Source organism: Euleptes europaea, chromosome 14 (assembly GCF_029931775.1).
Source record: "Euleptes europaea isolate rEulEur1 chromosome 14, rEulEur1.hap1, whole genome shotgun sequence".
NCBI lineage: Eukaryota > Metazoa > Chordata > Lepidosauria > Squamata > Sphaerodactylidae > Euleptes > Euleptes europaea.
This window is the reverse complement of record NC_079325.1, coordinates 44,318,188-44,345,830: the sequence shown is the minus strand read 5'-3', so window position 1 is coordinate 44,345,830 and position 27,643 is coordinate 44,318,188. Positions and strand designations below refer to the sequence as shown.

Below are 27,643 nucleotides of genomic sequence, written 5' to 3'. Positions count from 1 at the left end.
GGAAAACAAAAATAGAGCCAGCGAATTTTAAATGCTGTGAAGCATAGCGTGAACCCAAGATTGCTACTGGCAACCAATAATGCATACTGAGGACAGCATCAAATCATAGGGACAGGGAAATTAGCATCCACCAGATAATTCGAATCTCACTCTATTTTTAAAAAAGGGAGTAGCATGTGAATATGTTACCAGTGATGGACTGTAAGGTATTAAAGGTCCCTGCAGGAGTGGGCCCAGGGTTAGGACAGAATCCTGGGGCAGATCATGCAATAGTGCTGAATTAGGAGTTGGGGCTCTTGTTCGGGCTCGGGTTCAAACCCATGTGAAGTAGGCTGGAATAAGAAGGGGGAGGGAGGGTGGCTAGAAGAAAGCCAGAAGACTGAAAAGCAAATGGGAAAGAAGCTCCAGAGTATCAGATGAGCATGGTTGCCAACCTCCAGGTGGGGCTTGCAGTTTTCCCATCAGTTCCCCTGGAGGAAATGGCCATTTCAGAAGTTGGCCTCCACAGCAGTGATTCCCAAGCGGCCGTACACGTACCCTAGGGTTGCCAACCTCCAGGTTGTAGCTGGAGATCTCCTGCTATTACAGCTGACCTCCAGTTGATAGAGATCAGTTCACCTGGAGAAAATGGCCGCTTTGGCAATTGGACTCTATGGCATTCAAGTCCCTTCCCTCCTCAGGCTCCACCCCAAGAACATTCCGCCGGTGGCGAAGAGAGACCTGGCAACCCTATTTGGAGGGGTGTACCTAGGGTTGCCAGCTCCGGGTTGGGAAATGCCTGGAGATTTTTTGGGTGGAGCCTGAGGAGGATGGAGTTTGGAGAGGGGAGCGACTTCAATGCCATAGAGTCCAATTGCCGAAACTTTGCTTTTTAATCCCTTTATCAGGCTCTTTATTTACAATTACAACATATAAATTTGAAATAACAGCAACTATATTAATTATAAACATTTTGGTAATATGAAGGGTACAAATTAGGGAAATGGGCTGCCAAGGGGTACGTAAGTGAAAACAGGTTGGAAACCACTGCTCTACAGCATCAGATCCCTTCTGAGCTCCTTTCCTTTGCCTTGTGTCCAAATCTCCAGGAATTTCCCAACCCAGAGTTGGCCACCATTTGCAACCTCATCTATTTAGAGGAAGCTCTTAACACAGAGTTCCTGGGGATTCCTAGAGCTACCTGAAAGTGATAAGATGTAACTCTAGGAATCGCTGGAAACTCTATGGTAAAAACTTCCAGTTTTACCATAAAATTTCCAGTGATTCCCAGAGCTACCCTTTGTCACTTCCAGGTAGCTCTAGGGATCACCAGGAACTTTAATGTAAGAACTGGTCCCCACAACCCTCCTGCAATGCCTTAGCTCCACCAGCAGGAGCTTTTCGGGAGTGTGGCTGGGGCACACCGTGCCTACATCACTTCCAGGTTTACCTGGAAGCAACGCAGACACTCTAGTAATCCCCCCCTAAACTCTTTGGTTTTCATAGAGTTTCAGCAGAGGTTGCTAGAGCATCTGCGTCGCTTCCAGGTAAACCCGAAAGTGACGTGGGTGCAGCGTGCGGGTGCGCGTGCACACATTGCCCGCCGACCCTCAGCTGGTCAGCATGTGGACTTGCAAGATTTTGCCCACCACCACCGGGCACTTGGCAACCCTACTGGCAACCCTAAAACAGTCCAATTAAAAAATGGAAAGAGAAAAGGGGGATGAAGTGAGAAAGATTCTCCGAGGCTAAATTTGCCTTCTTCCTGGGCGTGGCCAGAGGTGTGATCCCTTGGTTCACAGATGGTACCTATGGATGAACCAGTTTCCTGACCCACTCAAGCCATATTGTTTGTGTTTGTTTTGGCTTTATGAATATGGTATATTCATACCAAAGCCTGTACCAAGCCTGGGGTTAAGGCTGAGAGAGATTTCCACGCAAGGGGGCTCTTGATAAGAAAAAAGGCAGGCAAGGCCGGGATGACCAAAAGGATGAGAACAATATCTGCATATATATTTATATATCATTTATACCCTGCCTTTCTCCCCAGTGGGGACCCAAAGGGGCTTACATCATTCTCCATTTTATCCTCACAACAATACTGTGAGGTAGGGTAGGCTGAGAGAGTGTAACTGTCCCAAGGTCACTCAGTGAATTTCCATGGCCCGAGTGGGGATTTGAACCTGGGTATCAAAGTTGTTCCTAGCACCCTAGAAAGGCTTCCTTTATTGTCCGAAGACGGACCATGAAATGTGAGACAGAAATAATGAGGCGCTCTTCTGCTTATTTGTTCTTATGGATTGTCGTTCCATTTTCAATCCAGTGTGTTGAAAACACCACACACAAATACGTGTTTGTGTGCAGATGGATTTAGAGCTTAACACAACGCTGAAGATCTGGGACTGGGTCTCCCGACATTTCACATTTCCCCCCCCCCAAAAAAAAGCAGCCACTGAGAGGCCCCAAATTTGGATCAGAACCACAGCGTCAGGGTAGGCGGGAGGATTTATCCTCTTCTCCGCTCAATTTCCCAGCAGATGTCAGCACCTACAAACCATCCTTTTAATTCCAGGTAGAAAAAGACCTGCTTGTATTGGTTCAGAGCTCTGTGGGAATGGGGATGTGGCCAGTTTTTAATTTTTACGGTTGGCTATAGCTGTGTTAGGAGCCCCGTGACACAGAGTGGTAAGCTGCAGTACTGCAGTCCAAAGCTCTGCTCACGACCTGAGTTCGATCCTGACGGAAGTCAGTTTCAGGTAGCCAGCTGAAGATTGATTCAGCCTTCCATCCTTCTGAGGTCGGTAAAATGAGTACCCAGCTTGCTGGGAGTAAAGGGAGGATGACTGGGGAAAGCGCTGGCAAACCACCCCGCAAAAAAAGTCTGCCTTGGAAACGTCGGGATGTGGTGTCACCCCATGGGTCAGGAATGACCCGGTGCTTGCACAGGGGACCTTTACCTTTACCTTTTATAGCTGTCTTGGTTGTGTTTTCTGGTGTTTCTGGATACTCTTTCAGGGCTTTTGTTTTGTTTTGTTTTGTTTTTTTGAAGGGGGGTCTTTAGATATGTTGGTTCTTGGTTTTATTCCTTTTTGCTGCTGCAGTTGTAGACGTGATCTGTCTTGAGTATTATTTATAATAACCAGGCATGATCTAAATTGATGGAATAAATAGTCTGACTGTACTCAACTGTTCTCTGCTGTTCGACACTTCTAAATAAAAGAGATCATTAAACAAACCCTCTAGAGACTTCATTTTGCTCCCTCTTCCTCCACCGATCCAGCCTGGGTTTGTTCTTGGACCCCTCCAAAGGGCAGGATAGGCCTAACCTTGCCAGATGATGTATGGCCCGAATGATGGGGGGAAAGAGCAGCCAGAGCAGCTGGAACATTTGGGCTGTCGTTCCTCTGCTGGAGCAGAGGAAGCGTTTTGCGAAATGGCGAAACGTCTTTTTGCTTGTTCCATGGCGTATGGACGGGGGAGGAAAGATTATTTAAAGGCCACTGGGGATCGTACTGATGTTAACAGGGGAAGGGGGGGAAGGGAGGCACGAAAGCAGTTGGCAGGAATGTGCCTGCTGTCTGCTCTGCTTCTCTCCCCGACCCCCTCCAATCTCAACTGTGTACCAAGGAAAAAATCCCAATGACAATGACAAAAATTGATACCATTTGGTCTATTTCTTTGGCCAGGGTTCTGCTTCCAAGGTCTGGGGTTTCAGGTCTTTCCTGCAAGGATAGGAGTCCCCAATTGCCTCCAAATAGGAAATCCTGGGGCAGTGTCACTCTCTGGCCACTGCAGGATAGGGTTGCCAGGTTCCTCTTCACCACCGGCAGGAAGTTTTGGGGGGCATAGCTTGAGGAGGGTGGGGTTTGGGGAAGGGAGGGACTTCAATGCCATAGAGTTCAATTGCCAAAGCGGCAATTTTTTCCAGGTGAACTGATCTCTATCAGCTGGAGATCAGTTGTAATAGCAGGAGATCTCCAGGATGACCCAGAGAAGTATGCAGCCCATTATGGGAGCAGCAAAAGGGATTTCAAAATATATGAAATAGACTGTGGATGATTGTAATTCTTGAAGGCTGATGAAGCCACTTTTTCATGGTGAAAGCGCTGTGATTTATCCGGAAAGGCGTTTCCAACGTTTTTTGCCTGACGAACTGTACCAGGAAAAGCGTCCAGTCAAGCTGACACCCACGGCTTTTTTGAGTGAGATGTTCCACTCAGAAGGAACTTTGTTGGGCACGCATGACCTGTTTTCTGCTGTGTAGCATAGTTTGCAAGTTTGAAGTACTTTGTATTATTTTGGTTTAACATTTTGGGTACATCTTGAGGCTTGCTACTTTTTTGTCGATTTCATTGACTGCTTTTGTATATATTGTCCTTCACTGTTGGTGCTTATTCTAATTATACAGTGTCATCTTGTATTTAGAGCCTACTACTGTTTTTTGATACAGTGCCTAGAAGTTGGCAAAATGGGGGGAAATGCAGGGGGAGAGTGAGGTGACCTCTGATGGTCGGAAACGGCATGCATAATCAAAACAACGACCTGAAGTCATTGGAGGGGTGACTGAGAGAGAAACAACCATGCATTAAAGGCCCTGGCTTGCAAGCCAGGCTGCTGATGCCTTGTTTGTGACTCTGGGGATGCCTTGTTTGTGACTCTGGAGCCAGCATGGTATAATGGTTAAGAATGGTGGTTAGCAGTGGTGGACTCTAATATGGAGAACTGGGTTGCATTCCCTAGAATCCCCACTCCTCCACATGAGCGGCGATGAACCAGATTGGTTTCCCCACTCCTACACATGAAGCCAGCTGGGTGACCTGGGGCAAGTTAGAGCTCTCTCAGCCCCACCTACCTCACAGGGTGTCTGTTGTGGGGAGGGGAAGGGAAGGTGATTGTAAGCCCGTTTGATTCTTCCTTCAGTGGTCGAGAAAGTCAGCATACAACCACCACCACCACCTCCTCCTCCTCCCTCTTCTTCTTCTCCTCCTCCTCCTCCTTCTTCTTCTCCTTCTCCTTCTCCTCCTCCTCCTCCTCCTCCTTCTTCTTCTCCTTCTCCTTCTTCTTCTCCTTCTTCTTCTCCTTCTCCTTCTCCTCCTCCTGCTCCTCCTTCTTTTTCTCCTTCTCCTCCTCCTCCTTCTTCTTCTTCTTCTTCTCCTCCTCCTCCTTCTTCTTCTTCTCCTTCTTCTTCTCCTTCTCCTCCTCCTTCTTTTTCTCCTTCTCCTCCTCCTTCTCCTCCTCCTCTTCAAGTATCTGTGGCTGCCTGAAGCTCAGCACTGGAAGATATGCAGCTTGTAAGATTTTTGCAAGCCAGCCCACATATGCTTAAGTTTTCCTCGGCTGTTCTCAGGGTCAGGTGCCTGTTTATCCTTTATTAGGAAAACATATGCAGAGGCATCCCGCATAAGTATGCCTGGATAGCCCCCCATTGCCAGTTCTGGCTGTCTGATGAGCATGCTTGCATGAAAGACACCGTTTGCAAACACAAGTCTGTCCTCCATCAGTCACTCACGCATTATATTTTCAAGCGGCCATGTCAACCCAAATTACATCTTCAGTGAAGATCTGTCGTTCTTTCCTCTCTCTTTTTGCTTTAACCCAAAGAACTGAGCAGAATTAGAATGAGCTTAGCGAGACTGCTTCACCCTTTCCCCTGCTCTCCTTTTTCCCCAAAAAATTGCCCATCCCAAGGTACTTTTTTAAGTCATGGAGTAAAGAGATCTTCCCCTGTAGCTGGAAAAGCTGCTGTGGAAGGGAGTGATTTTGAGCTGGAAAAAAAGACACAGTGGGGGGGGGAGTTAATCTACATGTCTTCACAATTCTGGCTGCTCAAGAGTTTTTCAGGTAAAAAGATGAAACAAAGCAGAGAGAAGCATTCCTGATCTTGGCGTAACATGTAGTGTGAACCTGGGGTCAAATTGCATTGACACATGGTGGCAAGCCTCCCCCACTCCCCTGGGGAATTCCTTTTATCCCTCGGATGGAGCTAATAAAGCGCTTGTTAGATCATGGGTGGGTAGCCATGTTAGTCTGTCAATAGCAGTAGAAAAGAGCAAGAGTCCAGTAGCACCTTCAAGACTAACAACATTTCTGGCAGGGTACGAGCTTTTGTGAGCCACAGCTCACTTCTTCAGATACAACCAGTTGTGTCTGAAGTTGTATCTGAACTGGTTGTATCTGAGGAAGTGAGCTATGGCTCACAAAAGCTCGTACCCTGCCAGAAATTTTGTTAGTCTTTAAGGTGTTACTAGACTGTTGCTCTTTTCTAAAGAGCTGGTTAGTTCGAGAATAGAGATCTTACAAGTACATCCCTAACTTTGTCTGTGAAATACTGGATGGCATGTAACTCAAGCGTCTCCATCTGTCAAATTTGGCTGCGTGAACTCACTGTGGCTTGGAACCCTTGCTTCCATTTGGGATTGAGGGGGTGAGATGTTCCCAAACAGCTCTGGCAGAATCTGTCCAGCACCATCGAATCAGGCTGCCCAGTACCTTGAAGGAGGGCCGCACTCACTGACAGTGGGTAATGCAGCCCAGCATAGTTATTTTTTTCCAGATGAACAGGCTGCTTACGCTGCCGCATGAGGCGTCTTGGACCAGCGAAGGTTTCGTAGCTCCCAGGCAGCTGCCATCTGGCAAAGGCCATTTTAATGCAGGGTGAATTACAGAGAAACATCCGAGGCCCGCAGGAGCATCATTAACCCTTGCAGAAGGCCTTGCTTCGCTTCAGGCAGAGTGCGCCGTAGAGAAAGGAGCCGTGAAAGGGCTGGCTGCATTCAAAGCAGACCTTCTCCCAAATCTCCTTGTTTTCTACCCAACCACAGACCCTAAAATTCAAGTAATGATCAGGCAGGGAAGGGAACAGTTGTGTGCGCATATGTCTGCATTTTGCAAGTGGCCTATTGAATGCTCAAAGATGCCCATCAGACATTGAAGTGTTCTACAGGGTTGGCTGCAAAAATGCTCGGGTTAAGCAAGGTGATGTTCTCCCATCAGTATTCAGTCTCAGTTCCCCAACTGCAAAGTGAGTGACAGTAATCTATCTCAGTTGCAAGAACACAGATCATGGCTCACAAAATCATCAGTAGGGCACAGGATGCGTGGACGCACTGAGGATCATTCAAGTTACTTCCTAGAGAGTCCACTCTGTGGACATCACCATCTTGGATACACAAGTGGTGTTGGATTGTGAGGGCTTTGTTATGCCCAAATCCCTGTTAAATTAGCAGAGTGCACAAAGGCTGTTGTGTGCAGAGAAGCCCATCCAAACCTCTGTGTGTGCCAGGAACAAAATTGCTAGGAGCCTTTTTGTCTGTTTAACTAATATACTTCATTTATTGTAGGAAATCCATTTCTGAATAGGATAGAGTAAAGTATAGTTGCCTATCTATTCTAACTAACTAGGATGGAGGGGAATCCAGGACATGCGTCCTTCCCTCATGGTGGCAAAATGGAGAAGAGTGCCAGTGTGTGTGAGGAGGTGGAGAAGAAACAGGAAGGAAGGAAGTTTCCCTAAGAGTAGCAATCTACATATCAAAGGGATAGGTCAGAGCAGTAGAGAAAGGATGTCCCAGTGTCTTGTCCCCTCAATCTTCTCTGACTCACTAGTTTGCCCCCTCTGGAGTCTGAGGTTAAGAGACAGCGCAAAGTACTTCACTTCCAACAAGTGGACCTCTATACCCCATGTGATCTTATTTGAGGAAGCCACTGCTGAGGATAGTTATTTACCACAACATTTATAGAATCATAGAGTTGGAAGGGACCACCAGGGTCATCTAGTCCAACCCCCTGCACAATGCAGTAAATTCACACCTACCTCCCCACCTCACCCCCAGTAACCCCTACTCCGTGCCCAGAATTTGTCCAAGATGCCCTCCCTCTCATGATCTGCCGAATATCATAGAATTAGCATTGCTGACAGATGGCCATCAAGCCTCTGCTTAAAAACCTGTGGGGAAGGAGTGTTTACCACCTCCTGGGGAAGCCTGTTCCACTGAGAAACTGCTCTATCTGTTAGAAAAATTCTTCCTAATGTCTAGACGGAAACTCTTTTGATTTAATTTCAACCTGTTGGTTCTGGTCCAACCTTCTGGGGCAACAGAAAACAACTCGGCACCATCCTGTATGTGACAGCCCTTCAAGTACTTGAAGATGGTTATCATATCCCCTCAGTCTTCTTCTCTCCAGGCTAAACATACCTAGCTCCTTCAACCTTTCCTCATAGGACTTGGTCTCTAGACCCCTCACCATCTTTGTTGCCTTCCTCTAGACATGTTCCAGCTTGTCTACATCCTTCGTAAATTGTGGTGCCCAAAGTACTCTAGGTGAGGTCTAACCAGAGCAGAGTAAAGTGATACCATCACTTTGCGTGACCTGGACTCTATACTTCTGTTGATACAGCCCAAGATCCCATTTGCCTTTTTATACACCACCTTTCCTTTTGGTTCAAGGCAGTTTACACCAAAAATGTTTTAATATTATAAATTAAAACGAGATAGACTAAAAAGTCCCAAACACCTCCTTGCCCAACCAAAAAGATGTGTGCTGTTCATATCCCATTCAAAGCCCTGGTAAACAGGCAAGCCTTGCAGTATATCCTGAAGATCTCCAATGAGAGAATGCCCCTCGCCTCTTCAGGGAGCCCATTCCACAGAGTGGGAGCCACAAAGGAAAAGGCCCAGGCTCTGGTCAACAGCCAGTGAGCCACCGTGAGGGAACAGCCTCAGAACATAGGGTCATCTGCTGAAGCTAGAGGGTGAAAGATTCAAAACAAATATAAGAAAGTATTTCTTCACACAGTGCATAGTTAAATTGTGGAACTCCCTGCACCAGGGATGTGGTGATGGCTGCCAACTTGGAAGGCTTGAAGAGGGGAGTGGACATTTTCATGGAGGAGAAGGCTATCCATGGCTACTAGGCAAAATGGATAGTAGTCATGATGCATAACTATTCTTTACAGTATCAGAGGAGCATGCCTATTATATTAGGTGCTGTGGAACACAGACAGGATGCTGCTGCTGTGGGCTTCCTAGAGGCACCTAGTTGGTCACTGCATGAACAGACAGCTGGACTTGATGGGCCTTGGTCTGATCCAGCATGGCTTTTCTTATGTTTTTATGTTCATACCTATTCTCTCCAGTATCAGAGGAGTATGCCTATTATATTAAGTGTTGGGGAACACAGGCAGGGGAATGCTGCTGCAGTTGTCTTGTTGGGGGCTTCCTAGAGGCACCTGGTTGGCCACTGTGTGAACAGAATGCTGGACTTGACAGGCCTTGGTCTGATCCAGCAGGGCCTTTCTTATGTTCTAAGGCCACAGTTGGCACATGGGAACTTAGGGGAATGGACAGATAGCAGCAGTGTTGAAAATAGATTCCAAAATCTTTTTTTTTTCATGTGATCTGAGCTTTGTTTAATTCTTTTCAAAGAAAATGCATATTCCAAGGGGAAATTAAAAAAAAATCTCTTAATGCAAAGGGCATTATAGTTGCACCAAATGTATATCAGAAGATGGAAAGATCTGGTTTTAATGTAAGGAAAAAAGCAACAAGGTCAGTCGTGTTTTAAGGGTTCTGCAAGGCCCTTACCCTTCACTGCCATCTCTTTTTCCATCGCCCATAGGTCGGGGATCAGATCCTGGAGGTGAACGGGAGAAGTTTCCTGAGTATCCCCCACGACGAAGCGGTGAAAATCCTCAAGTCATCACGCCACCTCATCATGACCGTCAAAGATGTTGGGAGGCTGCCTCATGCTCGGACCACGGTGGATGAGACCAAGTGGATCGCCAGTTCTCAGATTGGAGAGACCATGGTCAACCCAGCTGGGTTTGTATACCTTCAGAGATAGGCTAAAAGGACTTTTCTACCTGCCACTCATGTTCAACAAGCATAGACTTGGTAGATTGGGATCAGAGCTGGATTTATGCAAAAGCTAAGTAAACTACAGTATAGGGGATAAGATTATGAGGGGGGTTCTGAAATTACTAGTTTCAGGTGGGTGGGTGTGTTAGTTTGTAATAGGTACTTGTAGCATCAGTAGAATCTACATGTAGTAGAGACTTCATCAGATACCTTAACCACTATAACCATGCTGGCAAACTGGACTAGAGAGCCAGTGTGGTGTAGTGGTTAAGAGCGGTGGTTTGGAGCGGTGGACTCTGTTCTGGAGAACCAGGTTTGATTCCCCACTCCTCCACATGAGCGGCGGAGGCTAATCTGGTGAATTGGATTTGTTTCCCCACTCCTTCACACGAAGCCAGCTGGGTGACCTTGGGCAAGTTACAGCACTGTCAGCCCCACCTACCTCACAGGGTGTCTGTTGTGGGGAGGGGAAGGGAAGGTTATTGTAAGCTGGTTTGAGTCTCCCTTAAGTAGTAGAGAAAGTAGGCATATAAAAACTAACTCTTCTTCTCCTTCTTCTCCTACAAATAATTTTGGGGGGAAATCAAAATATTCCAACATTTGGATAGCAGTATCCTCATTTGCCCCAACTTCAATGCTTTAATTTCAGAATTGAACATTTATTCCATCTATCCATCCATCCATCCATCCATCTATCCTCTGCTTACAAAAATCGTAACAGCAGCTGACAACTCATAAAAACTCATTCATAAAATCATCCAGTGATTTAAGTTTCAGACAATTAACCATGTTGGTCTGCAGCAGAACAACTAAATTTGAGTCCAGTAGCACCTTAATATCTGATGAACAGAGTTTTGACTCTCGAAAGCTTCTACCCTGAAAATCTTGTTGGTCTCTAAGGTGCTACTGGACCCTTCAGTGATTTAAAGAAATCTTAATATCACAAGCAGTTATAAACTATTAAAAGCAGTTATTAAAATATCAAGTGAACATAATAGACCCCTTCCTAAATGATGCTGCTGGAATAATCTCTCTTGAAGTTAAATGCTTTTGAGACCTAATAACCAAGATCATCTTCCTTGAATTCCTGTCTTCAGAATGGTGCTAATGATTCTTCTTTTCCTTCTAGGGCTGTTGGAGACCACATAGCAGAGGTGAACACAAAGGTAAGAACCTTTTGGGTACTGTAACAAGGGAGAAGGCGCAGAGTGGAAAGCTGCAGTACTGCAATCCAAGCTCTGCTCCCGACCTGAGTTCGATCCCGACGGAAGTTGGATTCAGGTAGCCGGCTCAAGGTTGACTCAGCCTTCCATCCTTCCGAGGTCGGTAAAATGAGTACCCAGCTTGCTGGGGGTAAAAGAAAGATGACTGGGGAAGGCACTGGCAAACCACCCTGTAAACAAAGTCTGCCTTGTAAACATCGGGATGTGACGTCACCCCATGGGTCAGGAATGACCCGGTGCTTGCACAGGGGACCTTTACCTTTACCTTTTAACAAGAGAGAGCATTGCTGTTTTCAACTGGCAAAGGCTCTCTGAGATCTCAGGCAAAAATAGGTCTTTCCCAACACCTGCTACCTGAGATTAACTGGACATTCGAGGGATGGAACCTGGGAATCTTCACATGCAAATTGGATGCTCTACTACTGTGCCATGGCTCCATTTGTAGAAACTATATGAATTTGACTTATATGGAGTCAGTCCACTGGTCCATCTGACTTAACATTTAGTTCCCTGACAAGCAGCTGAGACTCTGAGACTCAGGCAGAGAAATGTATTTCCCAAAACTGTCATGGTGTAGTGGTTTGAGTACTGCACCTGGGACAACCAGTTTCAAATCCCAGCTCTGCCATGGAAACTCACCAGGTGACCTTGGGCTTCTCACAGTCAGTGTGAGAGCCAGCGTGGTGTAGAGTGGTGGTTTGGAGTGGTGGACTCTGATCTCGAGAACCGGGTTTGATTCCCCATTCCTCCACATGAGCGGCGGAGGCTAATCTGGTAAACTGGATTTGTTTCCGCACTCCTCCACATGAAGGCAGCTGGGTGACCTTGGGCTAGTCACACTCTCTCGGCCCCACCTACCTCACAGGGTGTCTGTTGTGGGGAGGGGAAGGGAAGGTGATTGTAAGCCGGTTTGATTCAGCCTTAAGTAGTAGAGAAAGTTGGTATATTAAAAACCAACTTTTCTTCTTCTTCATTTTAACTCTGTGATTTGTTTGTTTGTTTGTTTGTTCGCATTTATAGCCCACCCTCATTCCCAGCAAACCAGGCTCAGAGCAAGTCACAGCATTTAAAACCATAAAACATCGGTTAAAACACAAATTAAAACTATAATCTTAGTATAGTAACAATAAAACAAGATGGCATTTGTTAGTAATAAATAGCATTCACTGGAGACCCAGTCAGGCAGTGTAACCCCTCATAAAAGAAAGTGGGGGAGGAGGATGGGGAGGCCAGCAATGATGTCAGAAAACACTTGCAGCTACCCTCGGTTATAAGCCTGACAGAACAGTTCTGTTTTGCTGGCCCTGTGGAACTCATTTAGGTCCCGCAGGGCCCTGAGGTTACTAGGGAGACTGTTCAGTGAGGACAGCCACACACTCCTCGGGCCAGGGACCACCAGTAAATCGTTGTTCATTGAGCACAAAGCTTTCCGGGGGGCATACCAGGAGAGGCGGTCCCATAGGTACAAAGGTCCCAGGCCATGTAAGGCTTTAAAGGTCAAAACCATCACCTTGAACCTGATCTGATACTCCAGCTGGAGCCAATGTAGTTGTTTTCAGCACTGGTGTTATATGCTCTCGCAGTGAAGTCCCCATAAGGAGCCTCGCTGCAGCATTTTGCACCAGCTGGAGAACATAAGAACATAAGAGAGGCCTTGCTGGATCAGACCAAGGTCCATCAAGCCCATCAATCTGTTCACACAGTGGCCTACTAGTTGCCTCTAGGAAGCCCACAAACAAGACAACTGCAGCAGCACCATCCTGCCTGTGTCCCACAGCACCTAATATAATGGGAATGCTCATCTGATACTGGAGAGAATAGGTAGGCATCATGACTAGTATCCATTTTTACTAGTAGCCATGAAAACCCTCCATGAACATGTCTTAAAGCAGGGGTGGGGAACCTTTTTTCCTCCAAGGGCCATTTGGATATTTATAACATCATTCGCGGGCCATACAAAATTATCAACTTAAAAATTAGCCGACCAAGCCCCAAGCAGGCAGCTGCCCCAGATGACCCCCCCAGCGCGGGCAAGCAGGCAGGCATCCAACCGGTGGCGCACTCCGTGGGAGGGGGCAAATCGCCAGTCTTAGATCCTTCTGAGCCAGAGATCTGCCAGGACCCACGAAGGGCCAGACCAAATGATTCCACGGGCCTTAAACGGCCCCCGGGCCTGACGTTCCCCACCCCGTCTTAAAGCCATCCAAGTTGGCAGCCATCGCCACAGCTTCTAGATCAGTCCCAAGGCAGCCCTACATAGAGCGAGTTACAGTTGGCCAGCCTAGGGGTGATCGTTGCATGGGTCACTGTGGCTAGGTCAGGGCAGGAGAGGTAAGGAACCATCCGCCTAGCCCGGCAGAGGTGGGAAAAGGCTGCCTTGACCACAGCTGTGACCTGAGCCTCCATCGATAAGGAGGCATCAAGGATCACACCAAGGCTATTGACAGTGGACAAAGGTGTTAATTGTACGCTGTCAAGAGCCAGGAGCCAGCACGCCACCCCCAAACCTCCTCGACTGAGCCAAAGGACCTCCATCTTTGATGGATTCGGTTTCAGCCAGCTTTTCCTCAACCATCCTGGCATGGCGTCCAGGCACCTGGCCAGTGTGTCCGGAGTGGAGTCCAGATGGCCGTGCATCAACAGGTAAAGAAGAAGTGTTGGTTTTTATATGCCAACTTTCTCTGCCACTTAAGGCGGAATCAAACTGGCTACAATCAACTTCCCTTCCCCTCCCCACAACAGACATCCTGTGAGGTAGGTGAGGCTGAGAGAGTGTGACTTGCCCAAGGTCACCCAGCTGGCTTCATAAGAACATAAGAAAGGCCCTGCTGGATCAGACCAAGGCCCATCAAGTCCAGCAGTCTGTTCACACAGTGGCCAACCAGGTGCCTCTAGGAAGCCACAAACAAGACGACTGCAGCAGCACCATCCTGCCTGTGTTCCACGGCACCCAAAATTATAGGCATGCTGCTCTGATACTAGAGAGAACAGGTATGCAGCATGACTAGTATCCATTCTAACTAATAGTCATGAATACCCCTCTCCTCCATGAATATGTCCACTCGCCTCTTAAAGCCCTCCAAGCTGGCAGCCATCACCACATCCTGTTGCAGGGAGTTCCACAATTTAAGTATGCGTTGTGTAGGAGTGTGTAGGAGTGTAGGAGTGGGGAAACTCCTCATGTGTAGGAGTGGGGAAACAAATCCAGTTCACCAGATTAGCTTCTGCCACTCATGTGGAGGAGTGGGAGATCAAACCCAATTCTCCAGATCAGACTCCACCACTCCAAACCACCACTCTTAACCACTATACCACGCTGGCATACTGATGGCAACCCAGCCTGAAATTCCTGAACAGCTGGGCACGAGGATGCATATCGATGTTAAAAACATGGGGGAGAAGATTGCACACTGTGGCTCCCCACACACCAAAGGGTGTCGCTGCGAAACATCCTCCCCCAGCACCACTCTCTGTCCCCAAACCTGGAGAACGGAGTGCAGCCATTGAAGGGCTGCACCCCAGATCCCAATGTCGGCAAGGTGGTGGTCTAGAAGACCATGGTCAACCATGTCAAAGGTGCTGATAAATCCAACCTTTTGGGTACGGCGACCCACACGTCCCAATTTACTTGGTATGGTGAATTTTTTTTAAATCATGTGCAAGTCAATAAAGCTGCAAATGCTGCATGTGACCCACTTTCATGGCCTTTGCAACCCACTTTTGGGTCAGGACCCACAGATTGGAAAATGCTGGTCTAAGCTACCACATAGGGTTTTCGCGAGGGTAAAACGAACGATCAGAGAACGATAAGCCTCCCTGCAGCGGTATCATCCGGAAAATTGATTTAATGCATGGGCTTGTTGACTGTTTAGCCTAGCCCTCCGAGCGCTGAGCTTATCGCAACAGGGTTTCTTATGCCCGTGCCGTAGGGAGAGATCAGAAGAATCGTTCTGCGATTAATAGGCGTGTTTTCTCTGCGGCACTTTTTCACTTGCTTTCAGATCAGTATCAGCATCTCCATCCTGCCCAAACGTCGTACGGAATCCCAAATTGGGGGGGGGGGGGCATAATCCAGCTCTTCTCTGGGAGGATTTCTCCTTTTAAATGGAAATCAGCTGCTAAGTTTTGCAGGTGGCTCTTGCAGATAAGAGAGTTACGAGACAGTCTTCGGCATGTCGTTTTTGTGGCTCACTGCCAGGCTCTCCTGGTTGCAATTCCCATTATGCCCCTTTGCATCTCTGAGGCCGGGAAAGCAGAATGAAGAACATCAGATTGTTTGCAAAACATAGTGACTTCGGAATCGTGTTGAAGAGAATCGTACCCAAGTTTGACTTTCTAGGAATAAACAGCTGTTTGTTGCAGCCTTCTCTGGAGAGATTTAAATCTGCTGGAGAAAGTTCTTGAGGAAACCCTCCCAGGAAGAGTTGTCATCCTCCAGGTGGGACCTGCAGCTCTCCAGAAATTACAACTGATCTCCAATGTACAGGTATCAGTTCCCCTGGCAGCTTCAGAGGACGCACACTGTGACATCACTTCCCTCCTCAAATTAGGGTTTCCAGGCACAGTCCTACTTTTTACTGTAGAGTTTTCAGCCGTTCCTAGAGAGACATAACATGAGGTGATTGGCCCAAAACTCTACCCTCCCCAGGTTCTGTCCCCCAAATCTCTAGGAATTTCCTAACCCCCGAGTTGCCATCCTTACTCTTATGACTGTACCCGTTCCAGTTGCAAGTCTGTGTGAGCATGTTTGATTGCTCACCCTCTTTAAAATTAAACCAGATGGAAAGCAAACAAGTCAGGGAGAAGACTTTTGGCCTAGCCTTCTCACTATCGTTTGCCAAGGCCCTGTTCTGTGTGCTTCTTCTTTCAGAGGCGAAGACAGAGGTCACCAGAGACAGGGCCTTTTCTGTGGTGGTGCTTCTGCTCTGGAATTCACACTCCAGTGCAGCTCGCCTGGCACCTACCTCCTCCAAACGTCTGCCTGAATTTGGGAAGAGCTGTGGCTCAGTGCTAGAGCAGTCAGTTTGCATGTAGAAACTGCCCAGTTTAACGTTCAGTCGAAGCATCTTGGATTCAGGCCTGGGAAAGACTTCTGTTGGGAAAGCTGCTGCCTGTTAGGGCCAAATCTGATGTTCTTCCTTCTCTGTGATAAGAGCACCCAGTGCTTTTTTTTAAAAAAAAAATGTGATTATTGAGCATTTGTCTAAAAACATGCTCTGTGCATACACAATACAAATAAATCTAGAAAACCTGCAATGAAAAATGTTGATGCAAACAGACTTGAATATAAAAGCAAAATAAGGAACATTTGCCCATTCCCTGCTCCAAATTCCAGGGATAAGTTTGGTTGCAGAGAATATCATCATGCTGTCACTGACTGCTGCCTCCCCTTCTCCTGCCCCTCTGATCTCTTGTTGGTTGCCAGACTGTGCCTGGAAACCCTAGTTTGGGGAGGGAAGTGATGTCACAGAGTGTGTCCTCTGAAGCTGCCAGGGGAACTGATACCTGTACTTTGGAGATCAGTTGTAATTTCTGGAGAACTGCAGGCCCCACTTGGAGATTGGCAACTCTTCCTGGGAGGGTACCTTCTGCCCTCCTTGCCTTTGATAGCCTTTGGACCCCACTATTTACAAATGTGTTTTTCCTCTTTGTATGCTTGCATCTATATATACCTGCCACATTAAGCTGCTGTTTCATGTACCCAATGAACTTGGTTCCAGTCCATGAGAACTTCTGGCGCAAAACATTATGATCTTCAAGGCACTGTGACTTTTTCAGTCCCAGAAGCCTACAGACATATGAAAGCCATCTGCAAAATAAAATGGACCGACTAGTGAGATACGGTATTCCTTGTTCTGCAAGCAAGAGTTATTATTTTTTTAATCAGTGCAGTCAGGCCTACTTTAAGCAGCTATGCACAGGGAACAAGTGGGAAGGGGGGGCATGCTAATAGCCAGGGAAATACCATCACCGGCAAATCCAATTAGGTACAATTACATTTTGATGAATACTTCTTAACGTGTTTTGAATATCTTTGTCAGGGGAATTGGTTCAAGCAATAGATGTACTGGTGCATCATTTTCAGACACTCATTTTGTCAAACAGAAGAAGAAAAGTTGGTTTTTATATGCTGATTTCCTCTGCCTTTTAAGGAGAATCAAACTGGCTTACAATCACCTTCCCTTCCCCTCCCCACAACAGATACCCTGTGAGGTAGGTGAGGCTGAGAGAGCTCAAAGAGAACTGTGACTAGCCCAAGGTCACCTAGCTGGCTTCATGTGTAGGAGTGGGGAAACCAACTGGGTTCACCAGATTAGAGTCCGCCACTCATGTGGAGGAGTGGGGGATCAAACCCAGTTCTCCAGATTAGATTCCGCTGTTCTTAACCATTGCACCACAGCTGGGGTCTCTCTCACTGATTTAACCTGTTGCAATCCCCCACCCAAAATAAGTATGGGTCCTTTGGACATTCCCCTATTGGAATTTCTCCCCAGATTTTGGGGTTCCAAACAACCCTGTTTCCATGGATCCCTGGAAGCATCTAGCTAAAGTACTTCCTTTAGCTAGCTAGTCCAGTAGAAGACCTGAAATGGATCAGCCTGCAGTCAGGATATTTGAGACTTGTGGCTAGCATAAAGGAATGGATTCACTGGAGGAACTTCATGACTTCAGTGTTCCTCTGAGCATTTGAAGCTGCCTTATCCTGAATCAGACCGCTAGTCCATCCAGCTCCATGTTGCCAACTGCAACTGAAATCCAACGGCACCTTAAAAATTAACATTTGTTTCAACATGAGCTTCTGTGAGTTACAGCTCACTTCTTCTAAGCAGAAATCAAACTGAGAATCCTTTTTATGGAGAAGATTCCAGGAGAGGGGAAGTGTTAACATAAGAAAAGCCCTGCTGAATCAGACCAAGGCCCATCAAGTCCAGCAGTCTGTTCACACAGTGGCCAACTCCTCTGATCCTGGAGAGAATAGGTATGCATCATGACTAGTATCCATTTAAATAGTAGCCATGAATACCCCTTTCCTCCATGAACACGTCCACTCCCCTCTTAAAGCCTTCCAAACTGACAGCCATCACCACATCCTGGGGCAGGGAGTTCCACAATTTAACTATGCGTTGTGTGAAGAAACATTTCCTTTTATCTGTTTTGAATCTCTCACTCTCCAGCTTCAGCTGATGACTCCGCGTTCTAGCATTATGGGAGAAGGAGAAAAACCTCTCCCTGTCCACTCTCTCCAAACCATGCATAATTTTATAGACCTCTATCATATCTCCCCTCATATCTCTATCATATCTCCCCTGTCTGTTAAGACAGACAGTGGATTTTATCATGAATTTTTTAAAAGTGTAAATTATCTGCGCGGGATAAAAGGAGGTAAACAGGTTAGATGTGGATCCCTTCATAAAACCATTGTGCAGTCTTTGTGTGTCTGAAACAGAATTAGCGATTACACACAGCAGGGAATAGGGTCGCACTGCACAAACTGGTTCACAAACTTACCTAGATAAATTATTGGGACAGTGGCCTGTACTGCTGTGTGTAACTTATTGTAGCAGGAGCCTATTGTGTAATCTATCTACTACTTAATGTGCCATGTTAATACTTATGCTGTGTTTGAGTTCTTTCTGTGGTTCCAGACTTCTAAAATCCATATACACTGGTTGTTGAATGTCCCATTTGGTTTATTGTTCTGACTCACTACAGTGAGGGGAAAAAAGTATTTGATCCCCTGCTAAATTTGCCTGTTTGCCCTCTGACGAAGAAATGACCAGTCCATAATTTTAATGGTAGGTCTATTGTAGCTGTGAGAGACAGAATAACAACAGGAAAAACCCCAGAAACCCAGAAGACAAAAGTCAGAGATTGATGTGCATTATAATGAATGAAATAAGTATTTGATCCCCTATCAACCAGCCAGATTTGATCCCCTATCAACCAGCCAGACTGGGCTACAGACTGGACTGGGCTACAAGACTATTGCCAAGCAGCTTGGTGAGAAGGTGACAACAGTTGGTGCAATAATTCGCAAATGGAAGAAACAGAAAACAACTGTCAACCCCCCTCGGTCTGGGGCTCCATGCAAGATCTCATCTCGTGGAGTTGCAATGATCATGAGAACGGTGATGAAGCAGCCCAGAACTACACGGGGGGAACTTGTCAATGATCTCAGGGCAGCTGGGACCATAGTCACTATGAAAACAGTTGGTAACACACTATGCCGTGAAGGACTGAGATCTTGCAGAGCCCGCAAGGTCCCCTTGCTCAAGACAGCACATGTACAGGCCTGTCTGCAGTTTGCCAATGCACATCTGAATGACCCAGAGGAGAACTGGGTGAAAGTGTTGTGGTCAGATGAGACCAAAATAGAGCTCTTTGGCATCAACTCAACTCGTCGTGTTTGGAGGAGGAGGAATGCTGCCTACGACCCCAAGAACACCATCCCCACCGTCAAACATGGAGGGGGACATATTATGCTTTGGGGGTGTTTTTCTGCTAAGGGGACAGGACACCTCCACCGCATCGAAGGGACAATGGACGGGACCATGTATCATCAAATCTTGGGTGAGGACCTCCTTCCCTCAGCCAGGGCATTGAAAATGGGTCGAGGATGGGTATTTCAGCATGACAATGACCCAAAACACACGGCCAAGGCAACAAAGGAGTGGCTCAAGAAGAAGCACATTAAGGTCCTGGAGTGGCCTAGCCAGTCTCCAGACCTTAATCCCATCGAAAATCTGTGGAGGGAACTGAAGGTTCGAGTAGCTACACATCAGCCTCGAAATCTTACTGACTTGGACAGGATCTGCAAAGAGGAGTGGGACAAAATACCTCCTGAGATGTGTGCAAACCTGGTGGCCACCTACAAGAAACGTCTGACCTCTGTAATTGCCAACAAGGGTTTTGCCACCAAGTCCTAAGTCATCTTTTGCAAAGGGATCAAATATTTATTTCACTCATTATAATGCACATCAATCTCTAACTATTGTCTTCTGGGTTTCTGGGGGTTTTCCTGTTGTTATTCTGTCTCTCACAGCTACAATAGACCTACCATTAAAATTATGGACTGGTCATTTCTTCGTCAGAGGGCAAATGGGCAAATTCAGCAGGGTATCAAATACTTTTTTCCCTCACTGTATGTATAATCCGCCTTGAGTCCCTGTGAGAAAGGTGGACTATAAATAATGCAAACAAACAAACAAATAATGGATGATAGGAGAGGACAGAAGTTTGAACAAATAAGCAAGGCGATATGTTTAAATGAAAGTAACCGATAATGGTACAAGGTTACAATCTAGTAACCTTGGCTCAGTGGTAGAGCATGCTGAAGGTCTCAGGTCCAGTCCCCAGCATCTCCAGTTAAAGGGACTAGGCAAGTGTGTGTGTGTGTGTGTGTGTGTGTGTGTGTGTGTGTGTGTGTGTGTGTGTGTGTATAAAGTGCCGTCAAGTCGCAGCCAACTTATGGCGACCCCCTTTTGGGGTTTTTAAGGCAAGAAACTAACAGAGGTGGTTTGCCAGTGCCTTCTTCTGCACAGCAAACCTGGTATTCCTTGGTGCTCTCCCATCCAAATACTAATCAGGCCTGACCCTGCTTAGCTTCTGAGATCTGACGAGATCAGGCTAGCCTGAGCCATCCAGGTCAGGGCACTAGGCAAGTAGGTGATATGAAAGACCTCTGCCTGAGACCCTGGAGAGGCGCTGCCGGTCTGAGTAGACAATACTGACTTTGATGGAACAAGGGTCTGATTCAGTATAAGGCAGCTGCATGTGTTCATGTGTTCAAAACATCTAAAGTATAGCCAATCAAAATTTCTATAAAGTAGATCCTGTAGAGCTATTAGAGATAGTAGTGAGTAAGGAAATCCAAGTCTCTGTTTAAGCCAGGATAACATGCAGTGTTTAATTTCTTGATGCATTCTAATGCAGCACTTTCACATTGTATGTTCCCTTTGCAGGGTTTCCCTCTCCCCCACCTTTTTAGAGCAGTGGTTTTCAGGTCTGTAATAGTATGTTTGGGGAGATTAAAGTGTTCTCTCACTGGGTTCTGGAACTGCTACTACCACTGAAACTACCCGCTGCTTTCCAAGGTCTTGGCCAGAGAAAGGCATTCCCAAGCCCTTCTACCTGAGATCTCTTAAGAATCCAATATGGGCCCTTCTGCATGCAAAGCAGATGCTCTACCAGTTGGCTGTGGCTCCTCCCATAAAGGCTGGATCAAGTCAGACTATTAGTCCATCTAGCACAGGCAGAGAAGAGTTTTTCCCAACACCTGGTCTTAGCGGCGGATCTACTGTGAAACAAATGAAGCTTAAGCTTCAGGGTCCCTAATCCCAGAGGGGCCCCCTGAAGAAACTTTTTTTAATGAGTGAATTTTTCAACAAAATCAATGGAGGATTTGAAAGTGTTTGTTATTAAAATAAGGCTATTTTAGTGATAGAACCATAAGCCAATGGGTTGAAGTACTTAAGATTGACCTTAGTATATAAGAGCCAGAGTGATTCCCCACTCCTCCACATGAGCAGCGGAGGCTAATCTGGTGAACTGGATTTGTTTCCCCAGTCCTACACACGAAGCCAGCTGGGTGACCTTGGGCTAGTCACGCTCTCTCAGCCTCACTCACTTCACAAGGTGTCTGTTGTGGGAAGGGGAAGGGAACGTGATTGTAAGCCGGTTTGAGTCTCCCTTAAGTGGTAGAGAAAGTCGGCATATAAAAACCAACTCTTCTTTTTCTTCTTCTTCTCTAATACCCATTCCATTAGGCCTCAAAATGTCCCTGTATCTGGTCAAATTTCAAAATTTTCTTGGGGGCTTGTAGTGCCCGTACCCCCAGCTGTATGGGCTCACTGAGTTCGCCAGAATCTATTCATAGCCTATATTTTGGCAGCTGTATCCTCGAATACTTCTTTGATGCACGGCTTAATAGTTCTATAGCTACAGCCCTTAGACTAAGGCCAATCGGAACCATAAAAAGAGATCTGAATTCTCAATTCAGGCTACACTCGTCATCTCGCTTGTGCATTTCAACACCAAAAATCAGATTTTCACCTCTTTATCCTAATGAGCCTCCTCTGATGACCTTCTACCTCCCTGTTAGAGAATGAACCAGTACATCTGCCATAGAACAACCCCACTGAAGAAGATAACAGCAGTTACCCAGACCTCATTGCGGTGGGAAGGGGCTCACTGTTTGGCCCGTTTTCAAGGACTGTATGGAAGGGGCTCACTGTATGGCCCCACCACCCTGTTCTCCACCATTTGGGCCTCGAGGTCCTTGCAAGGGCAGCAAGGCCCTTTGGACCTTGTTGGATGTAGCCCTATTGTTGCTGGTTGCGAAGGGGCCCCCATAACAGTTCAAGCTTCAGAGTCCCAAAAACGTAGGTCCGCCACTCCCTGCTCCCCAAGATCAGGTAACTGGACTGTGCTGGGGCCCCTCTGCAGGCCAAGCACGTCCTCTAAGATCCTCCCCTTTGACGCAGTTGTTGATTCACTGCTGATGCTGAAGGTCAGAAGACGTCCCAGAAGCACCTATTCTGGTTCCCTTTGGGAGCAATCAGCTTGATGGTTGCTGAAAGGGACCTTGTAATTACTGCTCTTGCCTTAACAGCTGCCCCTCTGCTGATTCCAGTCCTAAGAGTGGTGCTCACAAGGTCTTTAAAACAATCCCTGCCTCTCCAGACTGGAGAGGATGCAAAAGGCTGAAAAGGTTTTGGCCCTCCAATGAAGAGGCTCTTTTGGAGACTTAAATGCAAGGACGGTTAATAAATCTTTTTGTGTGTGCGGCTTGGGAATCCTCAGAAAAGAAGGCCAAAGAGATGCTGGATTCTTGTACAGCTACCGCCCAGGTCTTCTGGGGATGAATGGTTAGTCTGTCATTTAAAAAAAAAAATACTACAGACAAATGAAACCATTTTGAATGATTTCTGATTTTGTATAGTTAGTGCTGCAGAGGGTGAAAACGCATGATCGCTTTAGCCTCCTTTAATCCTGGCTGAATCCTGGCTGGAACAGGGAAGAAAGGAGGCTCAAGCGACCGTGCGTTTTCGCCCTAAAGCGACCATGCGTTTTCACCCTCTGTCATATTACCGATCCTGCTTCTTCTCAAGCAGAGAGCATTAAAGCCCTGCTCTCTCTCCAATCCCTAGAAATCATCCCCAGTTAGTTCTCTGGTTTCCAAGATTTCTTCTGACACTGCTCAAGCTCTTTTCATAGGATGGCCCTAATGAGAGCAGAGGGGGAAAGGTCAAGGTAGTCCCCTCTGCAAGCACCGGGTCATTACTGACCCATGGGATAACATCACATCACAACGTTTACAAGGCATACTGTGTTTATGGGGTGATTTGCCATTGCTTTCCCCAGTCATCTACACTTTACCCCCAACAAGCTGGGTAATTTTACCGACCTCAGAAGCTGTGTAATTTTACCAACCTCAGAAGGCTGAGTCAACCTTGAGCCGGCTACCTGAAACTGACTTTCATCGGGATCGAACTCAGGTCATAAGCAGAGCTTGGACTGCAGTACTGCAGCTTACCACTCTGTGCCACGGGGCTAATTGAGGGCAGAAAGGCAAGGTATAAATGTTGTAAAATGAATACAACTGGGGCATAAATGAAGTGAAATAAAACAATGTGCTCATAGCCTGTTCTGGACAATGTTTTATTCCCCCTTTAACATTCTTTTAACCTAAAAGAATAAGCTTTAAAACAATGCTACACAGGCTGTTTCAGAATAAATTAGTACAGCAGGCAGATTTGAGCTTTCAGCAAGAGGTAACAATGGGAGGGGGCACTTGGGGAGTTTGGAAAAATTGGGGTGTAACAAGCATGTTGCCTTGACCTGGATGGCCCAGGCTAGCTCAATCTCATCAGATCTTGGAAACTAAGGAGGGTTGGCCCCAGTAAGTATTTCGATGGGGGACCACCAAGGAAGTCCAGGGTCGCTATGCAGAGACAGGCAATGGCAAACCATCTCTGAACTTCTCTTGCCCTGAAAACCCTATGGGGTTGCCATAACTTGGCTATGTGCAAGCACTGGGTCATTACTGACCCATAGGGTGATGTCACATCCTGACGTTTACCAGGCAGACTGTGTTTATGGGGTGGTTTGCCATTGCCTTCCCCAGTCATCTACACTTTACCCCCAATAAGCTGGGTGCTCATTTTACCGACCTTGGAAGGATGGAAGGCTGAGTCAACCTTGAGCCGGCTGCCTGAAACTGACTTCTGTCGAGATCGAACTCCGTCGTGAGCAGAGCTTTTGACTGCAGTACTGTAGCTTACCACTCTGCACCACGGGGCTCTCCTCTTTCTATTAATGGGATATTATATTGGTTTTGGGAAAAGACAATCATGCTAGGAAAAGTGGAAGGCAGCAGAAAAAGAGGAAGTTCCAACAAGAGAAGGATTGACTATAAAGGAAGCCACAGCCTTCAATTTGCAAGACTTGAGCAAGGCTGTTAAAGACAGGACGTTTTGGAGGACATTGATTCATAGGGTCACCATGAGTTAGAAGTGACTTGATGGCACTTAACACACACACATATTGGTTTGCCATCATGCAAGCCTTCAGGCAGAGGCCATGGCGAAGATGTGATACATTTAAATTTTTAAAAATACACTTCCCATATTGATTTGTGTTGTTTGCTCTTTTTCTCCAGCCCTCTTTCTACAGGGGTCTGGCAGGATCCCAGGTCACCCTGAGCAGCCTGATGAACCAGAGCAGGGTCATGTTGGAGGAGCATGCGCGCCATCTGCTGAATGAGCCAGAGAGAGCCACAATGGGCTACTACCTGGACGAGTACAAGGAGAGCAACATTTCGGTGGATGCCCTTGTCATGGCCCTCTTCGAACTGCTCAACACTCATGCCAAGGTAAGGCAGAGAGGCCTGGCAGAGGAGCCGGAAGGATGGGGTTAACCAATGCTGGAGAAAGAGCCACTTAAGTTGGAGCAGAGGACAGTTTCTTTGGCTAGAGGAAGGCTCCTTGGAGGATGGTGTGATCCACCCCAGTGTTTCCATTTAATCATAATTTCTAATAGCCATTTGTCCAGTATCCCTCTGAACTAGTGGCCATCACAGTATCATGTGACAGGGAGTTCCACAGTTACTTACTCATTGAGTGATAGAGCACTACTGTTAGTCAGTGCTGACCTTACTGCCCATCACATGCCATTGGACTAGTCACTGGTGCACAAATTCAAGAACAGGGGAAGTATCCAAGGATCTTCCAATTAGAGATGCATCTGAAAACTCTCTCCATCCATATTAATCCCTGAATTTTTGGCAGTCTGAATTACCTGTTCTTGTTTCCTCCGTGGAACTGATGACACACACATTCTATACTTCTGATGTGCACATGTCCATTAATAAAACCCTGCACAAAAACAATCTCAATGCACTTGTACATGATGCGATTGTGCCAAGATTCTTTTTGTGCAATGTTTTACCAAAGTGCAGCAATGCACGTGCAGAAGAGTAAAACATTGCATAAAAAGAATCTTGATGCAATCATATGTCGAGATGGCCCTATTGCATTGCTGATATTCACCTGCATCAATGTGCAGGTGCATATCAGCAATACAAAGCATTAACAGGCTACAAATGAACAAGGAACCAAAAGCTGGGGCAAACTGCAGGAGTTAATTTAGGAATTAACTTTATGAAACTCGAACTGAGAAGAAATGCAACACAGATTGAAACTGCAGAACAATAACTGAATAGAATGTGGAAAATATACTTATCCCTATACTATGTCCTTCCTTCCTTCCTGCATAGTTCTCACTCTTGTCGGAGGTCCGGGGGGTCATATCTCCTCAGGACCTCGACCGCTTTGACAACCTGGTCCTGAAGAGGGAGATCGAATTCATGAAGGCCCGGCAGCCCTCAGGGACGGGGACCGGCACTGACTCCTACTCCATCATGTCTTACAGCGACACCGTCTCCTCTACCGGGAGTCATTTCACCTCCACCACAGTCAGTTCAGCACGGGTAGGTGAGCTTGGATCTCTGCAAGTGCCCTGATATTGCCACGGTCAGCTTGCGTCTCACACACTGCTTTTGAGTCTGTTTCAGAGACCCACAATGGGAGGATCCGCACAGAGAATGCAGGAAGGGCTGGCAACTAGTCATTTGCTGAAGATCAAACCCTGGGGGCCCAGGTAGGGTTGTCAGGTCCCTCTTTACCACCGGTAGGAGGTTTTTTGGGTGGAGCCTGAGGTGGAAGGGGTTTGGGGAGGGGAGGGACTTCAATGCCATTGAGTCCAATTGCCAAAGTGGCCATATTCTCCAGGGGAACTGATCTCTGTCGGCTGGAGATCAGTTGTAATAGCAGGAGATCTCTGGGGGTTGGCAACCCTAGGCTCAGATCTCCCCGGAAAATATTAGAGATGCTTCCAAAATCCTCCCTATCTGAATTTCCCCCCAGATTTGGGAATTCGGAATGAGAAGGGATGGAGGAATATTAAGACAGAAGGCTGATCTAAATAGGAGCGAAGCCTTAAAGACGAACCAAATTTTATTTCGCCATAAACTTTCGTGAGTTGAATTCACTTGATTAGATGCATGGTGTAAATGTAGGGGAGGCGTTTGCCACGGGGCAGCCATAGCAGCTGCCCTGGCAGGGTGGCCAACCTCCAGGTGGCACCGGGAGATCTCCCACTATTACAATTGATCTCCAGACAACCAAAATCTGTTCCCCTGGAGAAAATGGCGGCTTTGGATGGTGGAGTCTATGGCATTATGCCCTGCTGAGATCCCTCCCCAAACCCCACCTTCCCCAGGCTCCACCCCCCCCCAAAATTGAATTGTACAAGCAAAAGACAATATTTGAGGCAAACAGGCTGCGAGCCCCCACCCCACCCCCTGCTGGTGGCCAGGGGGGGATCTGGCAACCCTATTCCAGCTTGCAGAATTCAGAAGCATCCCTTTGAATGACTTGCTTTCATTCTCCAAGAAAATGAAAAAAGTCTATTATTTTGGGTGCTGTGGAACACGAGCAGGCTGGTGCTGCTGCAGTCGCCTTGTTTGTGGGCTTCCTAGAGGCACCTGGTTGGCCACAGTGTGAAAAGACTGCTGGACTTGATGGGCCTGGGTCTGATCCAGCAGGGCCTTTCTTATGTTCTTAAATCTCCATTGTTCCATTTGTTTCTTTTCCAATTCCGCCGGCAGCCCAGTTAGCCTGCACACATGCATGCTTGTAAAGCAGATTCTCAAGGTCGAGAAAGAGTTTAAAACTCACAACTCCCATTCAGTGAGTCCTTAGGTTTTATTTCGGCTGCTTTTATGAGGAGAATTTCTGCCTTCATTTGCCAAATTGCAACCTGCCTGGTACTCTCAATGTAATGAAAATTTAGTTTAATTAAAGGCAGCCGGTGTGTTGTTGGGGGGGATGACAAACCGGTTTACTAGTCTGGATATTTTTCCGTCTGGTTCAAAGTTTACCATTAGTTATGCTTGTTTAAGTTAATGCTTTCAGGTACTGTTGGCTTCTCTTCTTAGGTCATTCTTTTGTTTTTTAGACAGCTGATTTTATTTGAGGGGGGTTGTATGTCTTTAATGCTTTTTTATGGAAACTTCCTTGAGGT

The 27,643-nt window shown here is 46.8% G+C and overlaps 1 protein-coding gene across 1 annotated transcript in view; it reads left to right on the top strand.

Moving 5' to 3' along the window:
• Positions 1-27,643, top strand: part of WHRN (whirlin) — a 155,130-nt gene that overhangs the window by 91,548 nt on the left and 35,939 nt on the right. The window contains exons 4-7 of the mRNA XM_056860351.1: positions 9,598-9,800; positions 10,966-11,002; positions 24,720-24,932; positions 25,836-26,048. Coding sequence (XP_056716329.1) covers positions 9,598-9,800; positions 10,966-11,002; positions 24,720-24,932; positions 25,836-26,048 — 666 coding nt within the window. The remainder of the gene's footprint in view (positions 1-9,597; positions 9,801-10,965; positions 11,003-24,719; positions 24,933-25,835; positions 26,049-27,643) is intronic.